Source organism: Oncorhynchus mykiss, chromosome 14 (assembly GCF_013265735.2).
Source record: "Oncorhynchus mykiss isolate Arlee chromosome 14, USDA_OmykA_1.1, whole genome shotgun sequence".
In the NCBI taxonomy this organism is placed as follows: domain Eukaryota; kingdom Metazoa; phylum Chordata; class Actinopteri; order Salmoniformes; family Salmonidae; genus Oncorhynchus; species Oncorhynchus mykiss.
The window spans coordinates 15,081,244-15,100,278 of NC_048578.1; the positions used below are offsets into that span (position 1 = coordinate 15,081,244).

General features: G+C 39.1%; 1 protein-coding gene across 2 annotated transcripts; it reads left to right on the top strand.

Annotated features, from left to right (window-relative positions):
- Positions 1-3,250: 3,250 nt before the first annotated feature.
- Positions 3,251-7,822, top strand: il21 (interleukin 21). 2 transcript variants are annotated; one of them, XM_036942654.1, is made up of 7 exons: positions 3,251-3,701; positions 3,821-3,918; positions 4,204-4,245; positions 6,596-6,709; positions 6,812-6,850; positions 7,079-7,159; positions 7,273-7,686. In XM_036942654.1, the coding sequence occupies exons 1-7, from the start codon at positions 3,599-3,601 to the stop codon at positions 7,291-7,293; spliced, it is 498 nt and encodes a 165-aa protein (XP_036798549.1). In that variant the 5' UTR covers positions 3,251-3,598; the 3' UTR covers positions 7,294-7,686.
- Positions 7,823-19,035: the final 11,213 nt, after the last annotated feature.

Here is a 19,035-nt window from a genome sequence, read left to right on the forward strand (position 1 = left end):
AGGTCAAATCTACACTGGAGTTGCTTACCAAGAAGACAGTGAATGTTCCAATGTGGCCGAGTTACAGTTTTGACTTAAATCTACTTGAATATCTTTGGCAAAACCTGAAAATAGTTGGTTAGCAAAGATCAACAACCAATTTGACAGAGCTTGAAGAATTTTGAAAAATGTACAATCCAGGTGTGGAAAGTTCTTAGAGTCTTACCCAGAAACACTCACAGCTGTAATCACTGACCAAAAGTGTTTCTAACATGTATTGATTCAGGGGGTTGACTACTTATCTAATTTGATCGTTTTTTTCCCTCAAAATGTTAGAATTTTTCATCCACTTTGATATTACAGAGTATTTTGTGTAGATCGTTGCCAAGAAAATTACAATTAAATCTATTTTAATCCCACTTTGTAATACAACAAAATGTGGGAAAAGGGGTGTGAATACTTTCTGAAAGCAATTTATGTATCTAGTCCCCCATTTGAAGGTGTCATAAGTATTTGGACAAATTCACTTATATGTGTATTAAAGCAGTCAAAGGTTTATTATTTGGGCCCATTTTCCGAGAACACAATTACTACAACAAGCTTGTGACGACAAACTTGTTGGATCCATTTGCAGTTTATTTTGGTTGTGTTTCAGATTATGATGTGCCCAATAGAAATGAATGGTAAATAATGTATTGTGTTTAAATAGAAATATAATGTTTCTGAACACTTCTACATTAATGTGGATGCTACCATGATGCTACCATGATAATCCTGAATGAATCGTGAATAACCATGAATCACAGACGAACAAAGATCCTAACCCCAAGACACACTAACCTCTCACCATTACCAATAACAGGAGGTTTGTGTTTTTTTGGGGGGGGTATGATCTTTATGCCTCTGCAACTTTCTCACTCAATATTCAAGATGAATTCACGATTATCCGTAATCATGGTAGCATCCACATTAATGAAGGAAGTGTTCAGAAGCATATTCTACTCTTATTTACAATGAAGGTAACTCCAAAATGACAATGCCTTATTTACAATCATTTCTACGGGTCACAGCATAATCTGAAACACAACCAAAACATAAACAGTAAAACAGATATGTATGAAAATCCCCTCGAATAAAAGGTGACATTATGTATTGTCGCCTTATTTGAAACATTTGATCTCAAACCCAAAATGCTGGAGTGTAGGGCCAAATTCAAAGTTTAAGCCTCACTGTCCAAATAAATAAGTAGGGGAGTGTTCACAAAAACTGCAGTGAAATCCATAGATTTAAACTTCAAATTTGAAGTTAGATTTTAGCTCTTAGATTTGTCATTGTAAATCTTTATTTTACTCTGTTTAGGGTTGTTTAGTATGACCACAAACTCGTTTACTTAGAGATTTATATCAACTAAAGACTAACAATATAAATGATTTTACCATCAAAAGGATTGATTGTCAAGAAAGTGGTGAGTAATGTTTCTCAGGAGTCTCACTTATTTTATCCCCTCCCTTCAAGGACTTATATAATATGCTTTGTGCGTTGCACCAGATTTATATATATATATATATATAACCGTTCATTTCCATCTGTAGTCTCTGGGCAGATTACTTCCAAGCACCTGATAATAACAGATTACAAAACATGTGATCCCTTGAGCAAGAGCCATTCAGTTGTATTTTGAATCCATGTGTTAATGTACATACACGATCCACGTGCATCAACATTTTGATTCTCTCTCTATTCTTTTACTCAAACATTTTATACTACCACCCTAAGATAGATTGTACATTAACTATCACAAAATACGTAGTTCAGTATCTAGTTCCTTATTACGGTTAATGAAAATTGTCTGCACACCTGTAATGAAGCCACATGTCTTGCACTGTGTTTAACACGGTTGACCACAGAAAACAACTCTCACTCTGATTTCACAGTGACAGAGTTCTCTAAGACAGCTACCTTCCCTCAATGCAAAACTGCTCACACTAGCATATAGCACACTATCACACCAGGGTCGTATTGGTAGATTCACATGACTGGACAAGGAAAGTTGTGATTCATCTCGTGTCTACCTGAGGACAGAAATCCCTTCCATGAGTGATAACCAACTCTCAGACAACTAAATGGACTCCCTAGGAATGAAATAACAGTCCTAGAGATACACCTTCCAACAGGACGATAAGGGGTGCTCGCCATTGCCTTTCCCCTATATAATGACACTATGAGTACTGCTAGTGTTACTTGCTTCACAGCTCATAGGCCCAGTCCCCACCCACTATTTCCTTTATGCTGAAACAAAGACCAGGAAGGAGGGGTTTTCTCTTGAATCTGTCACAAGCTCACTTCCTCCTCTCAGATAGAAGCCAGTAGTACAGCATCCACTCCGTAAGAGGATGGAACTCCTTAGGTAACCTCAGACCGCTGACGCTGCAGAAACCGGCTTACGCACACTTGGACACTACACAGCTTCCTGTCTGACTAACACTGGAGGTTATCTCACATGAAATCATGGTGATGCTTGTTCAGTTTTCCCCAACAGGGAATTATTACGACACCGATTGGAATCAAACAACAACAAAAAATGACAAGAGGTAAAAAATAACAGCTGAAGTGTTAAAGTACTGCTATAATGACCAATAGCTCATTAAAGATGCGTTCCCCAAGTAAAAAACACTAGCATTTTTCTCCAAGATTGATTATCAAATTAATAACATTGGGTAAATTGTAAAAGTATGATTTGTATATTTTATTTGACATTTGTTCAATTTAAAACGTATGAATTAAGTGCCAGAGATAATGAAATTGTGAAGAGTTTTGAAATACACTCAGCCACCACAGATGATGTAAGACTGAACTCATTACATTCTTATTGACTAGTGAATCTATGATTGAGCGACCCCCACACCAACCTAAAGATGCAATCATAACACGTGACAAGACACAGAAAGTACAGTGCTGATGAACTTCACCCAGGGTCCTACACACTCTTGTAACATCACCCCCTAGCTCGTATGTCTGTTTGAAATCAACAGCCCTCTCTCCAGCTTTCACTGGTTTCTATGGAGTTGTTTGAGATTTCACCACTGTGGGATTGATGCGGAATTCTACCATAATATTCAAAACTATACATTTCCCAAAATGAGCAATACTACAAGGACAGACACTGATAATATAACATAAGCTGAATTATAATTAGGTTTCAGGAGTAATAAACAGCAGGCCTCAGTCTTGGGGGTAGCTTTCAGGTGAGAGTCTGGTTTCAAGGGTTCCTTTCTGTTGGTACAAACGTATATCCTCCCAGAAGAGGGAAATATGGTGGAGTGCCCTTAGACATTGTAATGTCATTGTTGTAGTCCTTCAAAGAATTTCCTGTTGTTCCTACAAGTTATGCTTGTGTAGGAGGCCAACCACACACAAACAGCTATTTGATGTGTCTGCAGATACATTTAGGCTATTGTTACCTATAAAACCTATTAGATGTATCGGTCCTCTGATTCAGAGTGAATCTGCTCTGTAGTTTCCTGCCTTGTGTGCAGAAAGTATGCTTTCGTTGTCACTCTCGCTTCCGTACGCCCTACGCACCCACCACTTGATGCAACTCTGAGCTCACGTTGTGGTAATGGCCAGTGGAAAAAAAAATGTGTTTACTCATTCAATCACTTTCCACAGTTTTCCAATATCTCAAACGTGGTTTTCCTGTGTCCTGATGGACAAATATATAGGTAAGTTAGACACCTGTCCACATTACCAGTCAACGTTTTGAACAGCATCCTTTGGGTAATTTGTGCCATCGTTAAAGAAAGTTAAGAGAAGATGAAGCTGCTTGTTTGTTGTCTCCTAGCCATCACCTGTGTATTGGTGGATGCAGACAAGGGTGAGAGAATCCTGAAGCTGACTGAAGTAATAAAGGAATTAAAAGCGCTAAACAGAACTGTGACGGTAGGTCAACCTGCAATTTATTTAACACTTTCTCAAAGCTTATGCGTTATAAGCACTTAATGTATTCGATGGACTCTTGGAAGAAACCATGAGCTTTGATGAATGATTATAGCATGTTTTATTATGCATTATACTGTGTACTGCAATGCATCTATTGCCTTTTTACATTTATAAAGGCTGTGAATGGCTCAGAAAGAATTACCTTAACGGTAATGCTACATCTCTGGGGCTGATATGTATAAAATGCAATCTCAGTACCAACATTTTTTTGTTGTCGTCTTGCAGCACAACAGTGTGATGTCGAACGCTCCTTCAATGGATACGGAAGTAAGTGATTTTTAAAGGGAAATCTACTATAGCTCATTTACTTTGCAAACATATGGAGCTCATGCTGACATCAGTCAGATAACTCATAAACAATGAATGACCGCTGTTATTGGGGTTGCTGTCATTTATGCTCTCCCACCTACTGTCTATGGCACAATGTAGGATGCTAGTACTAGGGCAGGCAAATGTGGTCTTGTGAGGTCAGGAAATACTGGTGTGATACATTATGGTAAAAAATGACACAATCAACAATACTATAAAGCAATAAAGAGTGCAATTACATGTGTAATAGATTTGCATAAATTATGTGTATAGTTAATTAGCTATATCACCAATAATGAGTAAATACTTAGTTTAATATAATAGTCTAATTTGAAGTAATTCATTTAGTAATCCTTTAGTCATTATAACAGGATGTGGAGACAGTAGAAAGGTACACAGTACTACATCTTTTCATGGAAAACTATTTTGTTTACTAAAAACTTTTCAGCTAAATTACTAACATGGGTCAATTGGTTTTACGATATGTGAATAACTAAATCAAATAAACTAACTGAAAGTATTAATGGACAATCTACAATAAAAAATGCATGTGTTGGTTTTATCTTAGCAGGTGTAACACATTTACAGTGTTAACATATGATTAGAGTAGAGGCCCACACACTCAGAATCACAAACTCTTTCATAAAAATGTTTAAAAAACACACTTGATAAGAGAATGATTTTTCTTTCAGCTATTTATCAGTTGCCCTAACAGTCAATCCAGTTTGGCATGTGTTATTGTCAGAGTTCTGTGCATGAAGGAGTCAATGTGAAAGTGAGCTCCAAGTCATGAATGAGTCAATTTGAAAGTGAGCTCCATGTCTCTTGTGCACATTTAGGAGAACTGTAATGAGTAATCACACTACCATGTCTCTGTGGCTTATCCCCAAGAGACAAACTGTGCTACTGTGCTGTTAAAGATTCCTTATTAATAAGAATTCCTTGTGGTTTTACTAAATGTTTGACTATATCTTAAAAGTTAGTTGAACATAGTTGTCCTAAACTTAACCAAATATTTAATTAGTATACCATGGAACCAGTCTGTTACCAATGTTTAATAGGTAAACGTTCCATCAAAAGGTTTCCATGTTATCGTTTTGACACTAAATATAAAATTGTGTCTGTACACTCTCCCTGGAACCAAAAATGTTTCTCCTACGGCGACAGCCGAAGAACCCTTTTAGAACCATTTCTTTCTAAGAGTGTAGCCGTCTAACAGTTATTGTTTGAGACTCAAAAGTTTGAGGCCCACCGCATGGGGAAAAATATCATTGCCTAATGGTAGAGACAAATGAAAGCCTCCACATGGAAAATGTGTTGTCATGTCAGCAAAGAGAGTTATTTTCTATACTGTGAAACACCCAGTCAAAGTGGAGAAACTGGAAACAGGCAGCAAGTAACAACAGTGAAAACATCTCTCTACTTAATCTCAGTGAAGCAGGGGAACATTATTCTGTATTGGATACATTGGTAGAAACATTATTGTTTCTTTGTCGGGGTGTGGATGTGATGTGCCAGGGTAGACGGGAAAGTCTTACCTTGAAAAGCAGAATATGACCTTTGTGTGTCAAGGTTTTGTAGCAAATGATAACACAATCAATATAAATTGTAGGGAAAGGTATGACTTATTACAACTTAACTATGTCTATGAGAGGACCAACATACTTGAGAGCGGGTTATGTTATGAAGTATAGGCATTGTGGGCATTAGGTGTATGTGGCTCAATAGAATACATTTGGCTGGCATGAACTGGAAATATTGCATGTATTCGGGTAGAAGTTCAGGTTAATGAAATGTAGCAGTGTGATGAATGGCAAATTTATCTTGAAGATTGTATGTTGCTTAATTAAGCAATAATGCCCGAGGAAGTGTGGTATATGGGCTTGGGTAGCAACCCTTGATTTGTGTCGGGACTATATATTGTGGAAGGATAACATAGTATGAATAAATTGCTAAAAAATAGCCATAATGAAAATATTTCAATAATTATTTGAATATGTTGGTAACCCATTGTATAACAATGATAATGCCCTCGAATCCGATGTTTGGAGGATATATTCGCACGGTTTGCCAGCCCAAAACAAAACACCAGAGCCAATATATCCTACAAATACCGGATTCGTGCGTATTATCACTTAAATACAGCAGCGCCCTCATGTGGTTCCTATTCCACATTACAAGGTTTACATGCGAGTGTAACAGAGTATCAAAATACAATCAATTTGATTTGCCTCAACTAGTTTAACTAGTGGAGAATAACCAGTCTTGTTCCATTCCATAATTTAGTGTCTCTTTTTGCTTTTTACAGGAGTGCTGTTCCCAGTCTGCCTTGAAGTGCTTCCGGGCGATGGTACCTCATCTCAAGGCCAAAAATAAGACCCTTCAGCGTAAAGTTATCAAAAACCTCAACAACCGAATGATTGTGAGTCACTTAAGAAAATGTGAAAAATGTATATCTATATAAAAATGTAGATAGCAAGACTGTGTGGAAAAATATTAACATGTTGCTTTGTTCGGTTTTTAGTTGGGAAGTCTGGACTCCTGCAGTCAGGAGGAGAGAGAGGTGAGCCTTGCCATTATTTTCCTAATTACACTATTAGCGTCATCATGATCATCATTATTGAACGTAATCATTTGAGGGAACGTGGAAAGTATGTTAAGGGTAATAGTTACTTTACTAGGCCTATTTTCAGTCCAAATCCAAGAGTAACTTCAAATGAGCATTTTATCCAGAAAACAAATTAAATTGTGAGAGCCAACTAACATTTTCTGTGTTCCTTTATTCCCTCAGAAAACAGTCTGCCAAGGATGTGATTCATATCCAAAGGACAGCCAGAAATGTGTACAACAGTTGGAATCTCTGCTTCAAAAGGTATCCGTTTTTTTATAAATCAGTCAGACTTTTAACAACAATGTCATCTACACTTCAAAGAAAGCAAATGATTGTAGTGTGCAGTGTGCTAACTACCAAAATATGTTTTTCAGGCCATCAGTAGACTGGCGTGAGGAAAAGATTGGGGGGGGGGTAAACATGGGAGAAGACATGGGAATGTGTAGAAGACACTACTCTGTGAACACATCAGAGGCATGGCCATTACCGTCACCTTACTATTCTATTTATGTCATATTTATTTATGAAATGGTGTTATCCTACTCAAGCTAAAGAATGTTCTTTTTTTTTTTTTTATTACCACAAGACAGCCTTTTTTGGTGCCCTATAGTGCAAGAAGATGTCCATGCAGTTTATCATTTGATTGTTCATATTTCTTTATTTATTCACATGAACATGTTTGTATGTTTGTATACTATTCACATTGTTAGTTGTGAATATCTCACCCATTACTCCATACTATGCATCTTATTAAATCAAAAATAAGTGTCTCACAATGAGATTAAATCGATTGAAAAGGTGAAGAAATTATGAAATTGGAGAAAAGGTATTTGTTCATCATTTTTGATGATCCTTTACTGTTGTTTTTTGTATTAATCAAAAACATGTCATTTCATGTAAGAATATTAAATAACTGATATTGTATATGTGTTCTGATTATTTAAATTGCAATTACAAATCAAATTGAGGCCATTCATTCACAGCAACAGATAAGGGGGGTGGGGGGGGGGGTACTATTTTCAAAAGTATGTGGTGAATTTTCAAAACACTTAGTACCAAACGTTAAACTGGTCACTCTTGTAACGCAGCCAGTCTTACATTCAAAACCTTTCATTTTGTTTGTAGATATCTTTCACCACACAACCCTTGATCAAAATATAAGTTTACTGTGAAATATAATGAGTAGATTGGTTTAAATCACCAAAACACAACATAATAATATCAATTTAACAACCAGTTACACCAATAGCAAAAAATGCAACATACATGTTTCAAATTTGCCCTTTGAAGTGCTGAAAGTAATACAGTACATGACACTATTTTCACTTTAGGCTATAGGCTATACTATACTTTAGGCTATAGGCTATACTATACTTTAGGCTATAGGCTATACTATACTTTAGGCTATAGGCTATACTATACTTTAGGCTATAGGCTATACTATACTTTAGGCTATAGGCTATACTATACTTTAGGCTATAGGCTATACTATACTTTAGGCTATAGGCTATACTATACTTTAGGCTATACACTTGTACTACCCATCAAAATGCACTGAAAATCTTATTTCAAAAATGTCCAATTTGTGATCGTCATTTTGATTTTCAGATATAATTACAACATAGGAGTAGGTCTACTGTAGTCAAATGTAGGCTAACAGTCAAAATTACAGTCAACAAAGGAAAAGAGTGAAAAGAAAGAAACTAGTTTGCATCAAGCCCGTCTTGAGCATTTGGCCAACGGTTCTCATCCACATCTCAGTAAATATTCTCATTGTTCATGCACCTGGGGAAAAACCTTTTGTCAAGGCGAATCTAAGCCTGGATTGAAATCATTGCCTGCCTCATCCATGGCCTGAGGGAGAGTGGTACGCTCTGTGGGATGACAATCATACATTTTGCACCTGTATTGTAATCAGCATTGTATTTTACAATATCGTATTTATGTATTGTAGTGATCCTGTACGTGACTCAGTTCGTAAAAGCGTGGCACTAGGAACACCAGAGTTGTGGGTTCGATTCCCACTGGAGTCACATACAAATGTGTAGAGTCACTGTTATCACTTTGTATAACAGTGTCTTCCACATAAATTGCATATATTATAGTATTACAGTACTGTATTGGCCAATGCCATTTTAGTAAAGCAGTGTGAACCCCACCTCAGGAACTTAATTTTGAATACATGTTTACATACAGTACATAACTGATCTAGTCAATATCAGATCTATTGACAGTAAAACTTACTGTGAAGTAAAGTCATGATAGTCACATTACGGTATACAGTGCATTCGGAAAGATTCCGCCCACTTTACTTTTTCCAAATGTTTTACGTTACAGTCTTATTTTACAATGGATTAAATAATCAATCTACACACAATATCAAATCAAAGTTTATTTGTCACGTGCGCCGAATACAACAGGTGTAGTAGCTAGACCACACAGTGAAATGCTTACTTACAGGCTCTAACCAACAGTGTGAAAAAAAGGTATGTGTGTGTGTAAGTAAAGAAATAAAACAACAGTAAAAAGAAATTTGAAAATAAGAGTAGCAAGGCTATATACAGACACCGGTTAGTCAGGCTTTTGAGGTAGCATGTACATGTACAGTGCCTTGCGAAAGTATTCGGCCCCCTTGAACTTGCGACCTTTTGCCACATTTCAGGCTTTAAACATAAGGATATAAAACTGTATTTTTTTGTGAAGAATCAACAACAAGTGGGACACAATCATGAAGTGGAACGACATTTATTGGATATTTCAAACTTTCTAAACAAATCAAAAACTGAAAAATTGGGCGTGCAAAATTATTCAGCCCCTTTACTTTCAGTGCAGCAAACTCTCTCCAGAAGTTCAGTGAGGATCTCTGAATGATCCAATGTTGACCTAAATGACTAATGATGATAAATACAATCCACCTGTGTGTAATCAAGTCTCCGTATAAATGCACCTGCACTGTGATAGTCTCAGAGGTCCGTTAAAAGCGCAGAGAGCATCATGAAGAACCAGGAGCACACCAGGCAGGTCCGAGATACTGTTGTGAAGAAGTTTAAAGCCGGATTTGGATACAAAAAGATTTCCCAAGCTTTAAACATCCCAAGGAGCACTGTGCAAGCGGTAATATTGAAATGGAAGGAGTATCAGACCACTGCAAATCTACCAAGACCTGGCCGTCCCTCTAAACTTTCAGCTCATACAAGGAGAAGACTGATCAGAGATGCAGCCAAGAGGCCCATGATCACTCTGGATGAACTGCAGAGATCTACAGCTGAGGTGGGAGACTCTGTCCATAGGACAACAATCAGTCGTATATTGCACAAATCTGGCCTTTATGGAAGAGTGGCAAGAAGAAAGCCATTTCTTAAAGATACCTGGGAGGCACACCAAACATGTGGAAGAAGGTGCTCTGGTCAGATGAAACCAAAATTGAACTTTTTGGCAACAATACAAAACGTTATGTTTGGCGTAAAAGCAACACAGCTCATCACCCTGAACACACCATCCCCACTGTCAAACAAGGCGGTGGCAGCATCATGGTTTGAGCCTGCTTTTCTTCAGCAGGGACAGGGAAGATGGTTAAAATTGATGGGAAGATGGATGGAGCCAAATACAGGACCATTCTGGAAGAAAACCTGATGGAGTCTGCAAAAGACCTGAGACTGGGACGGAGATTTGTCTTCCAACAAGACAATGATCCAAAACATAAAGCAAAATCTACAATGAAATGGTTCAAAAATAAACATATCCAGGTGTTAGAATGGCCAAGTCAAAGTCCAGACCTGAATCCAATCGAGAATCTGTGGAAAGAACTGAAAACTGCTGTTCACAAATGCTCTCCATCCAACCAAACTGAGCTCGAGCTGTTTTGCAAGGAGGAATGGGAAAAAATTTCAGTCTGTCGATGTGCAAAACTGATAGAGACATACCCCAAGCGACTTACAGCTGTAATCGCAGCAAAAGGTGGCGCTACAAAGTATTAACTTAAGGGGGCTGAATAATTTTGCACGCCCAATTTTTCAGTTTTTTGTTAAAAAAGTTTGAAATATCCAATAAATGTCGTTCCACTTCATGATTGTGTCCCACTTGTTGTTGATTCTTCACAAAAAAATACAGTTTTATATCTTTATGTTTGAAGCCTGAAATGTGGCAAAAGGTCGCAAAGTTCAAGGGGGCCGAATACTTTCGCAAGGCACTGTAGGTATGGTTAAAGTGACTATGCATATATGATGAACAGAGAGTAGCAGTAAAAAGAGGTGTTGGCGGATGGTGGGACATAATGCAGACAGCCCGGTTAGCCAATGTGCGGGAGCACTGGTTGGTCGGGCCAACTGAGATAGTATGTACATGAATGCATAGTTAAAGTGACTATGCATATATGACAAACAGAGAGTAGCAGCAGCGTAAAAGAGGGGTTGGGGAGCGGGGGGAACACAATGCAAATAGTCCGGGTAACCATTTGGTTACCTGTTCAGGAGTCTTATGGCTTGGGGTTAAAAACTGTTGAGAAGCCTTTTTGTCCTAGACTTGGCACTCTGGTACTGCTTGCCATGCGGTAGTAGAGATAACAGTCTATAACTGAGGTGGCTGGGGTCTTCGACAAATTTTAGGGCCTTCCTCTGACACTGCCTGGTGTAGAGGTCCTGGATGGCAGGCAGCTTTGCCCCAGTGATGTTGCGGAGGCCGAGCAATTGCCGTACCAGGCAGTGATGCAACCGGTCAGGATGCTCTCGATGTTGCAGCTGTAGAACCTTTTGAGGATCTCAGGACCCATGCCAAATCTTTTTAGTTTCCTGAGGGGGAATAGGCTTTGTCATGCCCTCTTCACGACTGTCTTGGTGTGTTTGGACCAATGTTGTGTCGTCTGCAAACTTAAAGATGGTGTTGGAGTCGTGCCTGGCCATGCAGTCGTGGGTGAACAGGGAGTACAGGAGGGGACTGAGCACGCACCCCTGGGGAGCTCCAGTGTTGAGGATCAGCGTGGCAGATGTGTTGCTACCTACCCTCACCACCTGGGGGCAGCCGGTCAGGAAGTCCAGGATCCAGTTGCAGAGGGAGGTGTTTAGTCCCAGGGTCCTTAGCTTAGTGATGAGCTTTGAGGGCACTATGGTGTTGAACACTGAGCTGTAGTCAATAAATAGCATTCCTTTTGTCCAGGTGGGAAAGGGCAGTGTGGAGTGCAATAGAGATTGCATCATCTGTGGATCTGTTTGGGTGGTATGCAAATTGGAGTGGGTCTAGGGTTTCTGGGATAATGGTGTTGATGTGAGCCATTATCAGGCTTTCAATACCACACAATGACGAAGCAAAAACATTATTATAATGATTTTGCAAATGTAAAAAAATATATATATATATGAAATTACACATTTACGTATTCAAACCCTTTACTCAGTACTTTTTTGAAGCCCCATTGGCAGCGATTACAGCCTCGAGTCTTCCTGGGTATGACGCTACAAGCTTGGCACACCTGTATTTGTGGAGTTTCTCCCATTCTTCTCTGCAGATCCTCTCAAGCTCTGCCAGGTTGGATGGGGAGCGTCGCTGCACAGCTATTTTCAGGTCTCTCCAGAGATGTTTGATCAGATTCGATCTGGCTGGGCCACTCAAGGACATTTAGAGACTTTTGCCGAAGCCACTCCTGCATTGTCTTGGCTGTGTGCTTAGGGTCATTGTCCTGTTGAAAGGGAAACCGTTGCCCCAGTCTGAGGTCCTGAGCACTCTGGAGCAGGTTTTGGGGAAAAAACAGCATGATGCTGCCACCAACATTATACACCGTAGAATTTGTGCCAGGTTTCTTCCAAATGTGATGCTTGACTTTCAGGCCAAAGTGTTCAATCTTGGTTTCATCAGACCAGAGAATCTTGTTTCTTATGGTCTGAGTCCTTTATGTGCCTTTTGGCAAAATCCAAGCGTGCTTTCATGGGCCTTTTACTGAGGACTGGCTTCTGTCTGGCCACTCTACCATAAAGGCCTGATTGGTGGAGTGCTGCTGAGATGGTTGTCCCTTTTGGAAGGTTCTCCAATCTCGACAGAGGAACTCTGGAGCTCTGTCAGAGTGACCATCGGGTCAAGGCCCTTCTACCCAGATTGCTCAGTTTGGCCGGGCGGCCAGCTCTAGGAAGAGTCTTCGTGGTTCCAAGCCTCCTCCATTTAAGAATTATTGAGGCCACTATACCCTTCTCCAGATCTGTGCCACGACACAATCCTGTCTCGAAACTCTATGGACAATTCCTTCAACCTCATGGCTTGGTTTTTGCTCTGACATGCACTGTCAACTGTGGGACCTTATATAGACAGGTGTGTGCCTTTCCAAATCATATCTAATCAATTGAATTTACCACAGGTGGACTCCAATCAAGTTGTAGAAACAGCTCAAGGATGATCAATGGAAACAGGATGCACCGGAGCTCAATTTATTTTGAGTCTCATAGCAAAGGATCTGAACAGTTATTTACACAAGGTATCTGTTTTTTAATTTTAATATATTTGCAAAAAATGCAAAATAACTTTTCGCTTTGTCATAATGTGTATTGTGTGTAGATTAAATCAAATCCTCATCAATCAATTTTAGAATAAGCTGTAATGTAACAAAATGTGGAAAAAGTGAAGGGGTCAATACTTTCCAAATGCACTGTATATCATACTATACATTCCTACTTTGGAGACATAGGCCAACATTTTCTTTATGTGGCTCTCAAAATCTGTAGTGGACGAACCAGTTTAAAATCTATAGGTTTACCAAATGGTTTAGTGTTTATCAATTAAGACCAGTCAGATTAAGTAATAGTAAAATTTATTTTAAAAATGAGAAGAGAATCATATTGTCACGTCCATACTTACTGATCTTAGTTCCTTTTGTATGTTTCTATTTTAGGTTGGTCAGGGCGTGAGTTGGGATGGGCATTCAATGTTTTTGTTCTATGTTTGGTATTTCTATGTGTTTGGCCTGGTATGGTTCCCAATCAGAGGCAGCTGTCAATCGTTGTCTCTGGTTGAGGACCATACTTAGGTAGCCTATTTTCCCACTCTTGTTTGTGGGTGGTTGTTTTCTGTTGTGTGTCTGCACCAGCCAAAACTGTTTCGGTCGTTCGGTTTGTTGTTTTTTGTTCTAGTGTTCAGTTTCTTCATTAAATTTCCCATGAACATGTACAACGCTGCACCTTGGTCCTCTTCACCTTCTTCCACCTACGAATATCGTTACACATATCAATATTAATGTGAGCATTGCATTTGGAAAGGCAATTACTTTATGTGAACATGTAATGCTATGTCAAACATGTATATCTAGATGAAACACTGATTAAGTTATGTGTTGTACTTAGTCAATTGAAAATGTGCTTAGAGTTTTGAAACTGCCTATTTGATGATCTGATTTGAGTTTTGTATTAAGAGTTGCGAAAATGTACCACATACTTATGAAAAGAAAAAAAAAGAAATTAAAGTACAAAAAGGGGAATTTCACACCCTTGGGGAATCTGGGTTTGTATCCATCATGCTCGAGGAATTTATAGGTCAGCGAGATGTGTTTCACACATAATCGCCCAGGAGGAAGGCAGGTCTGGGTTTCACGCGCTGAGTGAAACATCCTATTACAGCTTCCGGTGTATTAATGTGGAGGGGATGGGGGGGGGGGGGGGGGGGCTCTGTGTTATACTGTCTGCACTATACATTTTGTTCTTGTAGATATTGTTGTCCTTTTTTGATAGAGCCACTGGACCTCTTTCAGCAATGTTCCTATTGGCAGATCCATTGCTAAATATACAAGCTGACACATTGTTCCAGTCTCTGAAAGATTACAACTAGTGTGGAGCGGTGCTTCGAGGTCTGGCTTGTCCCTCCCCAAGGCGGGCTTTTTTGAAAGGGTAGCGAACACTAACACAATCCTTTGGGCAGAACTGACCAGACAATTACAATTACAATCTTGTCTAAAAATCAGCTTCTTGATATGCCGCACCTGTCAGGTGGATGGATTATCCTGGCAAATGAGAAATGCTCACTAACAGGGATGTAAACAAATTTGTTCACAACATTTTAGAGAAATAAGCTTTTTGTGCATATGGAACATTTCTGAGATCTTTAATTTCAGCTCATGAAACATGGGACTAACACTTTACATGTTGTGTTCATATTTTTGTTCCGTATAGTTAGCACAGCCAGACAAACAGAACACCACACGGGCATGATAAACATCAGTGAAAAACAAACGTTTTCAAAAACATCTTGCGTAGAGAAATTCTGAGATTACTGCGTGTTGGTCAATCGAAGTAAACAATTCTGCAAGTTTGTGGGTATCTAGTGGGGCCGTATCTGCATTCGCTATGAATGCTGGATTTTGTGGTTCACTATGAACAGCAGAATATACAGGAAGTCAAAACTTTTATAGGCAGAGTTCCTCTGTCCAGTGTCTGTGTTCTTTTGCCCATCTTAATCTTTTCTTTTTATTGGCCAGTCTGAGATATGGCTTTTTCTTTGCATCTCTGCCTAGAAGGCCAGCAACCCGGAGTTGCCACTTCACTGTTGACGTTGAGACTGGTGGGTTCTATTTAATGAAGCTGCCAGTTGAGGACTTGTAAGGTGTCTGGTTCTCAAACTAGACACTCTAATGTACTTGTCCACTTGCTCAGTTGTGCACCGGGGCCTCCCACTCCACTTTCTATTCTGGTTAGAGACAGTTTGCGCTGTTCTGTGAAGGGAGTAGTACACAGCATTGTACGAGATCTTCAGTTTCTTGGCAATTTATCGCATGGAATAGCCTTCATTTCTCAGAACAAGAACAGACTGATGAGTTTCAGAAGAAAGGTCTTTGTTTCTGGCCATTTTGAGCCTGTAATTGAACCCACAAATGCTGATGTTCCAGATATTCAACTAGTCTCAAGAAGGCCAGTTTTATTGCTTCTTTAATCAGAACAACAGTTTTCAGCTGTGCTAACATAATTGCAGAAGGGTTTTCTAATGATCAATTAGCCTTTTAGAATAATAAACTTGGATTAGCTAACACAAAGTGCCATTGGAACACAGGAGTGATGGTTGCTGATAATGGGCCTCTGTACACCTATGCAGATATTCCATTTAAAAAATCAGCCATTTCCAGCTACAATAGTCATTTACAATTAACAATGTCTACACTGTATTTCTGATCAATTTGATGTTATTTTAATGGACAAAAACATTTGCTTTTCTTTCAAAACAAGGACATTTCTAAGTGACCCCAAACTTTTGAACGGTGGTGTATATTTAAAAAACATGTATAGGCAGTTTAAGGACACTGACTGTGGATCATTTGGCCAATAACACTAGCTTATTGATGACGCTGGCAGTGCCTGGTAGGTTTCTTTCGCTCTGTCTTTCTACTCTTTGATCAGAACGGGTCTTTCACATCCGAACTGGCAAGAGTCTTTTTCTACGGGCCTTTTCAGAATGGGTCTGACTGTTCTCGATTCCATTCAGAACAGGTCTGTCTTTTACAAATTCATTTATTGAAATTGGGTAGGGTAGCAAAGCCACAGATCCATTTTGGGACAGATCCAACTTTTTGGACCTATGAAGACCTTTAGTAGACAGACCCTGCGTTGTGGGTGTTGTTCAGCAGGGTTCACCTCTCTAACTGGACGAGACCCAAAAGGCAAGGGCCATATGAGCTCGTCCTGTAATTTAGGATAAAAAAAAAGCCACGAAAAGAAGAAAAATAAAATGCCCCAATAAATTTGACAGAATAATGCAAAGTGTGCAGAGATTGGAATCTTTAACACCAGTGACATCTGAGGGGTAAAGCTGCTCCTCATTTAGCCTGTACACCGTAGACCCATTGACTGTGTCAAATGTTTTACAACGTGCTACTAAGGTTTCCAATGTATGCATATAAAGTAAACATGAACTTCACCTCATGCAACACGGGTAACCAATATTTGCCTGTCAGTTCTCACACTAACAGGTGCGGCATGTTTTTGAGCTACCTTGCCAACACAGGAATTCCCAGCCTTAGGGGGGGGGGGGGGGGTTCAAGAGAGCCAAAACATTGTCAACCTATCTCTATCAAGTGTGCTCCATGTCTGCTAGCACAAACACTTGAAACCAAGGTGGGTTTACTACTGTAATCAAACTAGGGGTCAATAGAAGGGGATATTTAGTGTTAACTGAGGGTCCTGTGGTGAGCAGAAGTAAGTCAACTTGCACAAGCATCATCTCTGGCCTCGTTTCCCTGTCTCATAACAGTACACCTGAAAGAACAAATAGTTTCCTTTTGCAGCAATGAAAAACATTCTCGACTCAACCACAGAAGTATGTCTAACATGCCACAACATTTTGGAAGGCTGACAAGCAGGTGTCAGTGGTTTTGGTAAACCCCTAGTGGTCTCTCCAGTGGGACAGCTGGTGGTGGTTGGAGATGGTGGGTTTTTCCTCGTTGGTTAGTGCAGAATTCCCATTGTAGTCAGATATCGCTACACACATCACAATGTGAAAGATAAAACTTTTTTTTTTTTACTAAAACTGACATTCTGCAAAAGCTGTGGTATTGAACCTTCTTTAAAGAGGCAGTGCAGTCAAAATGTGATTTTACTGGGTTATCAAATGTTATTTGACACATGCGCTAAATTTAACGGTTGTAGACTTTACTGTGAAATGCTTGCTTACGAGCCCTTCCCAACAATCCAGAGTTAAATTATTATAAAAATATTAACACAAGTAATAAAATACACAAGAATGGAGCTATATACAGAACCAGATCAAGGTGCAGGTTTACAAGGTATTTGAGGTAGATACAGTGCCTTCAGAAAGTATTCCTACCCCTTGACAGCAGCCTGAATTCAAAATATATTAAATAAAAACATTCACCTTTCTACACATAATACCCCATAGTGAAGACAAAGTGAAAACATGTTTTATACATTTTTGCAAATGTATTGAAAATGTAATAGAGAAATATCTAATTTACATAAGTATTCACACCCCTGAGTGAACACATGTTAGGAAGTAATTACAGCTGTGAGTCTTTCTAGGTAAGTCTAAGAGCTTTGCACACTGGGATTGTACAATATTTGCACATAATTTGTTCTAATTCTTCAAGCTCTTTCAAGTGGCTGTTGATCATGGCTAGACAGCCATGTTCAAGTCTTGCCGGTTTTTACTTTAATCGGCTTGAAAATCTAACTAGGCCACCCAGGAACATTCAATGTCATCTTGGTAAGCAACCCCAGTGTATTTTTGATGTATTTATTTTTTAACCTTTATTTAACTAGGCAAGTCAGTTAAGGTCACTAGGCAAGTCATTTAACTCGGAAAGTCAATGAGGAACAGTGGGTTAACTGCCTTGTTTAGGGGCAGAATGACAGATGTTTTACCTTGTCAGCTCAGGGATTCAACCTTGCAACCTTTTGGTTACTAGTCCAACACTCTAACCAATAGGCTACCTGCTGCCCCCTGTATATTTGGCCTTCTTTTTTAGGTTATTGTCCTGCTGAAAGGTGAATGTCTCCCAGTGTCTGTTGGAAAGCAGACTGAACCAGGTTTTCCTCTCAGATTTTGACTGTGCTTAGCTCTATTCAGTCTTCTTAGTCCTTGCCAATGACAAGCATACCCATAACCTGATGCAGCCACCACTATGCTGGAAAATACTCAGTGATGTGTTTTGTTGGATTTGCCCCAAACATAACCATTTGTATTCAAGACATTTATTTTGTATTTGTTTTATTTTAGTGGCTTATTTAGGTCATCTAGGTTACTATTGTGGCGTAACAACAATGTTTCTGATCCATCTTCAGTTTTCACCTACCACAAACATTAAACTCTGTAACTGTTTCAAAATCAGCATTGGCCTCATGGTGAAATACCTGAGCGGTATCCTTCCTCTCCGGCAATGGAGTTAAGAAGAACACCTGCATCTTTTTAGTGACTGGGTGTATTGATACACCATCCAAAATGTAATTAATAACTTCACAATGCTCAAATGGATATTTAATGTTAGATGGGTTAAAAAAAAAGAAGCTAACAATAGGTGCCCTTCTTTGTGAGGCATTGGATAACCTCCCATGTCTTTAAAATCAAATTTAATTTGCGCCAAATAAAACAGGCGTAGATCTTACCGTGAAATGCTTACTAACAAGACCTTAACTCTTTTCTTAAAACTGCATTGTTGGTTTAGA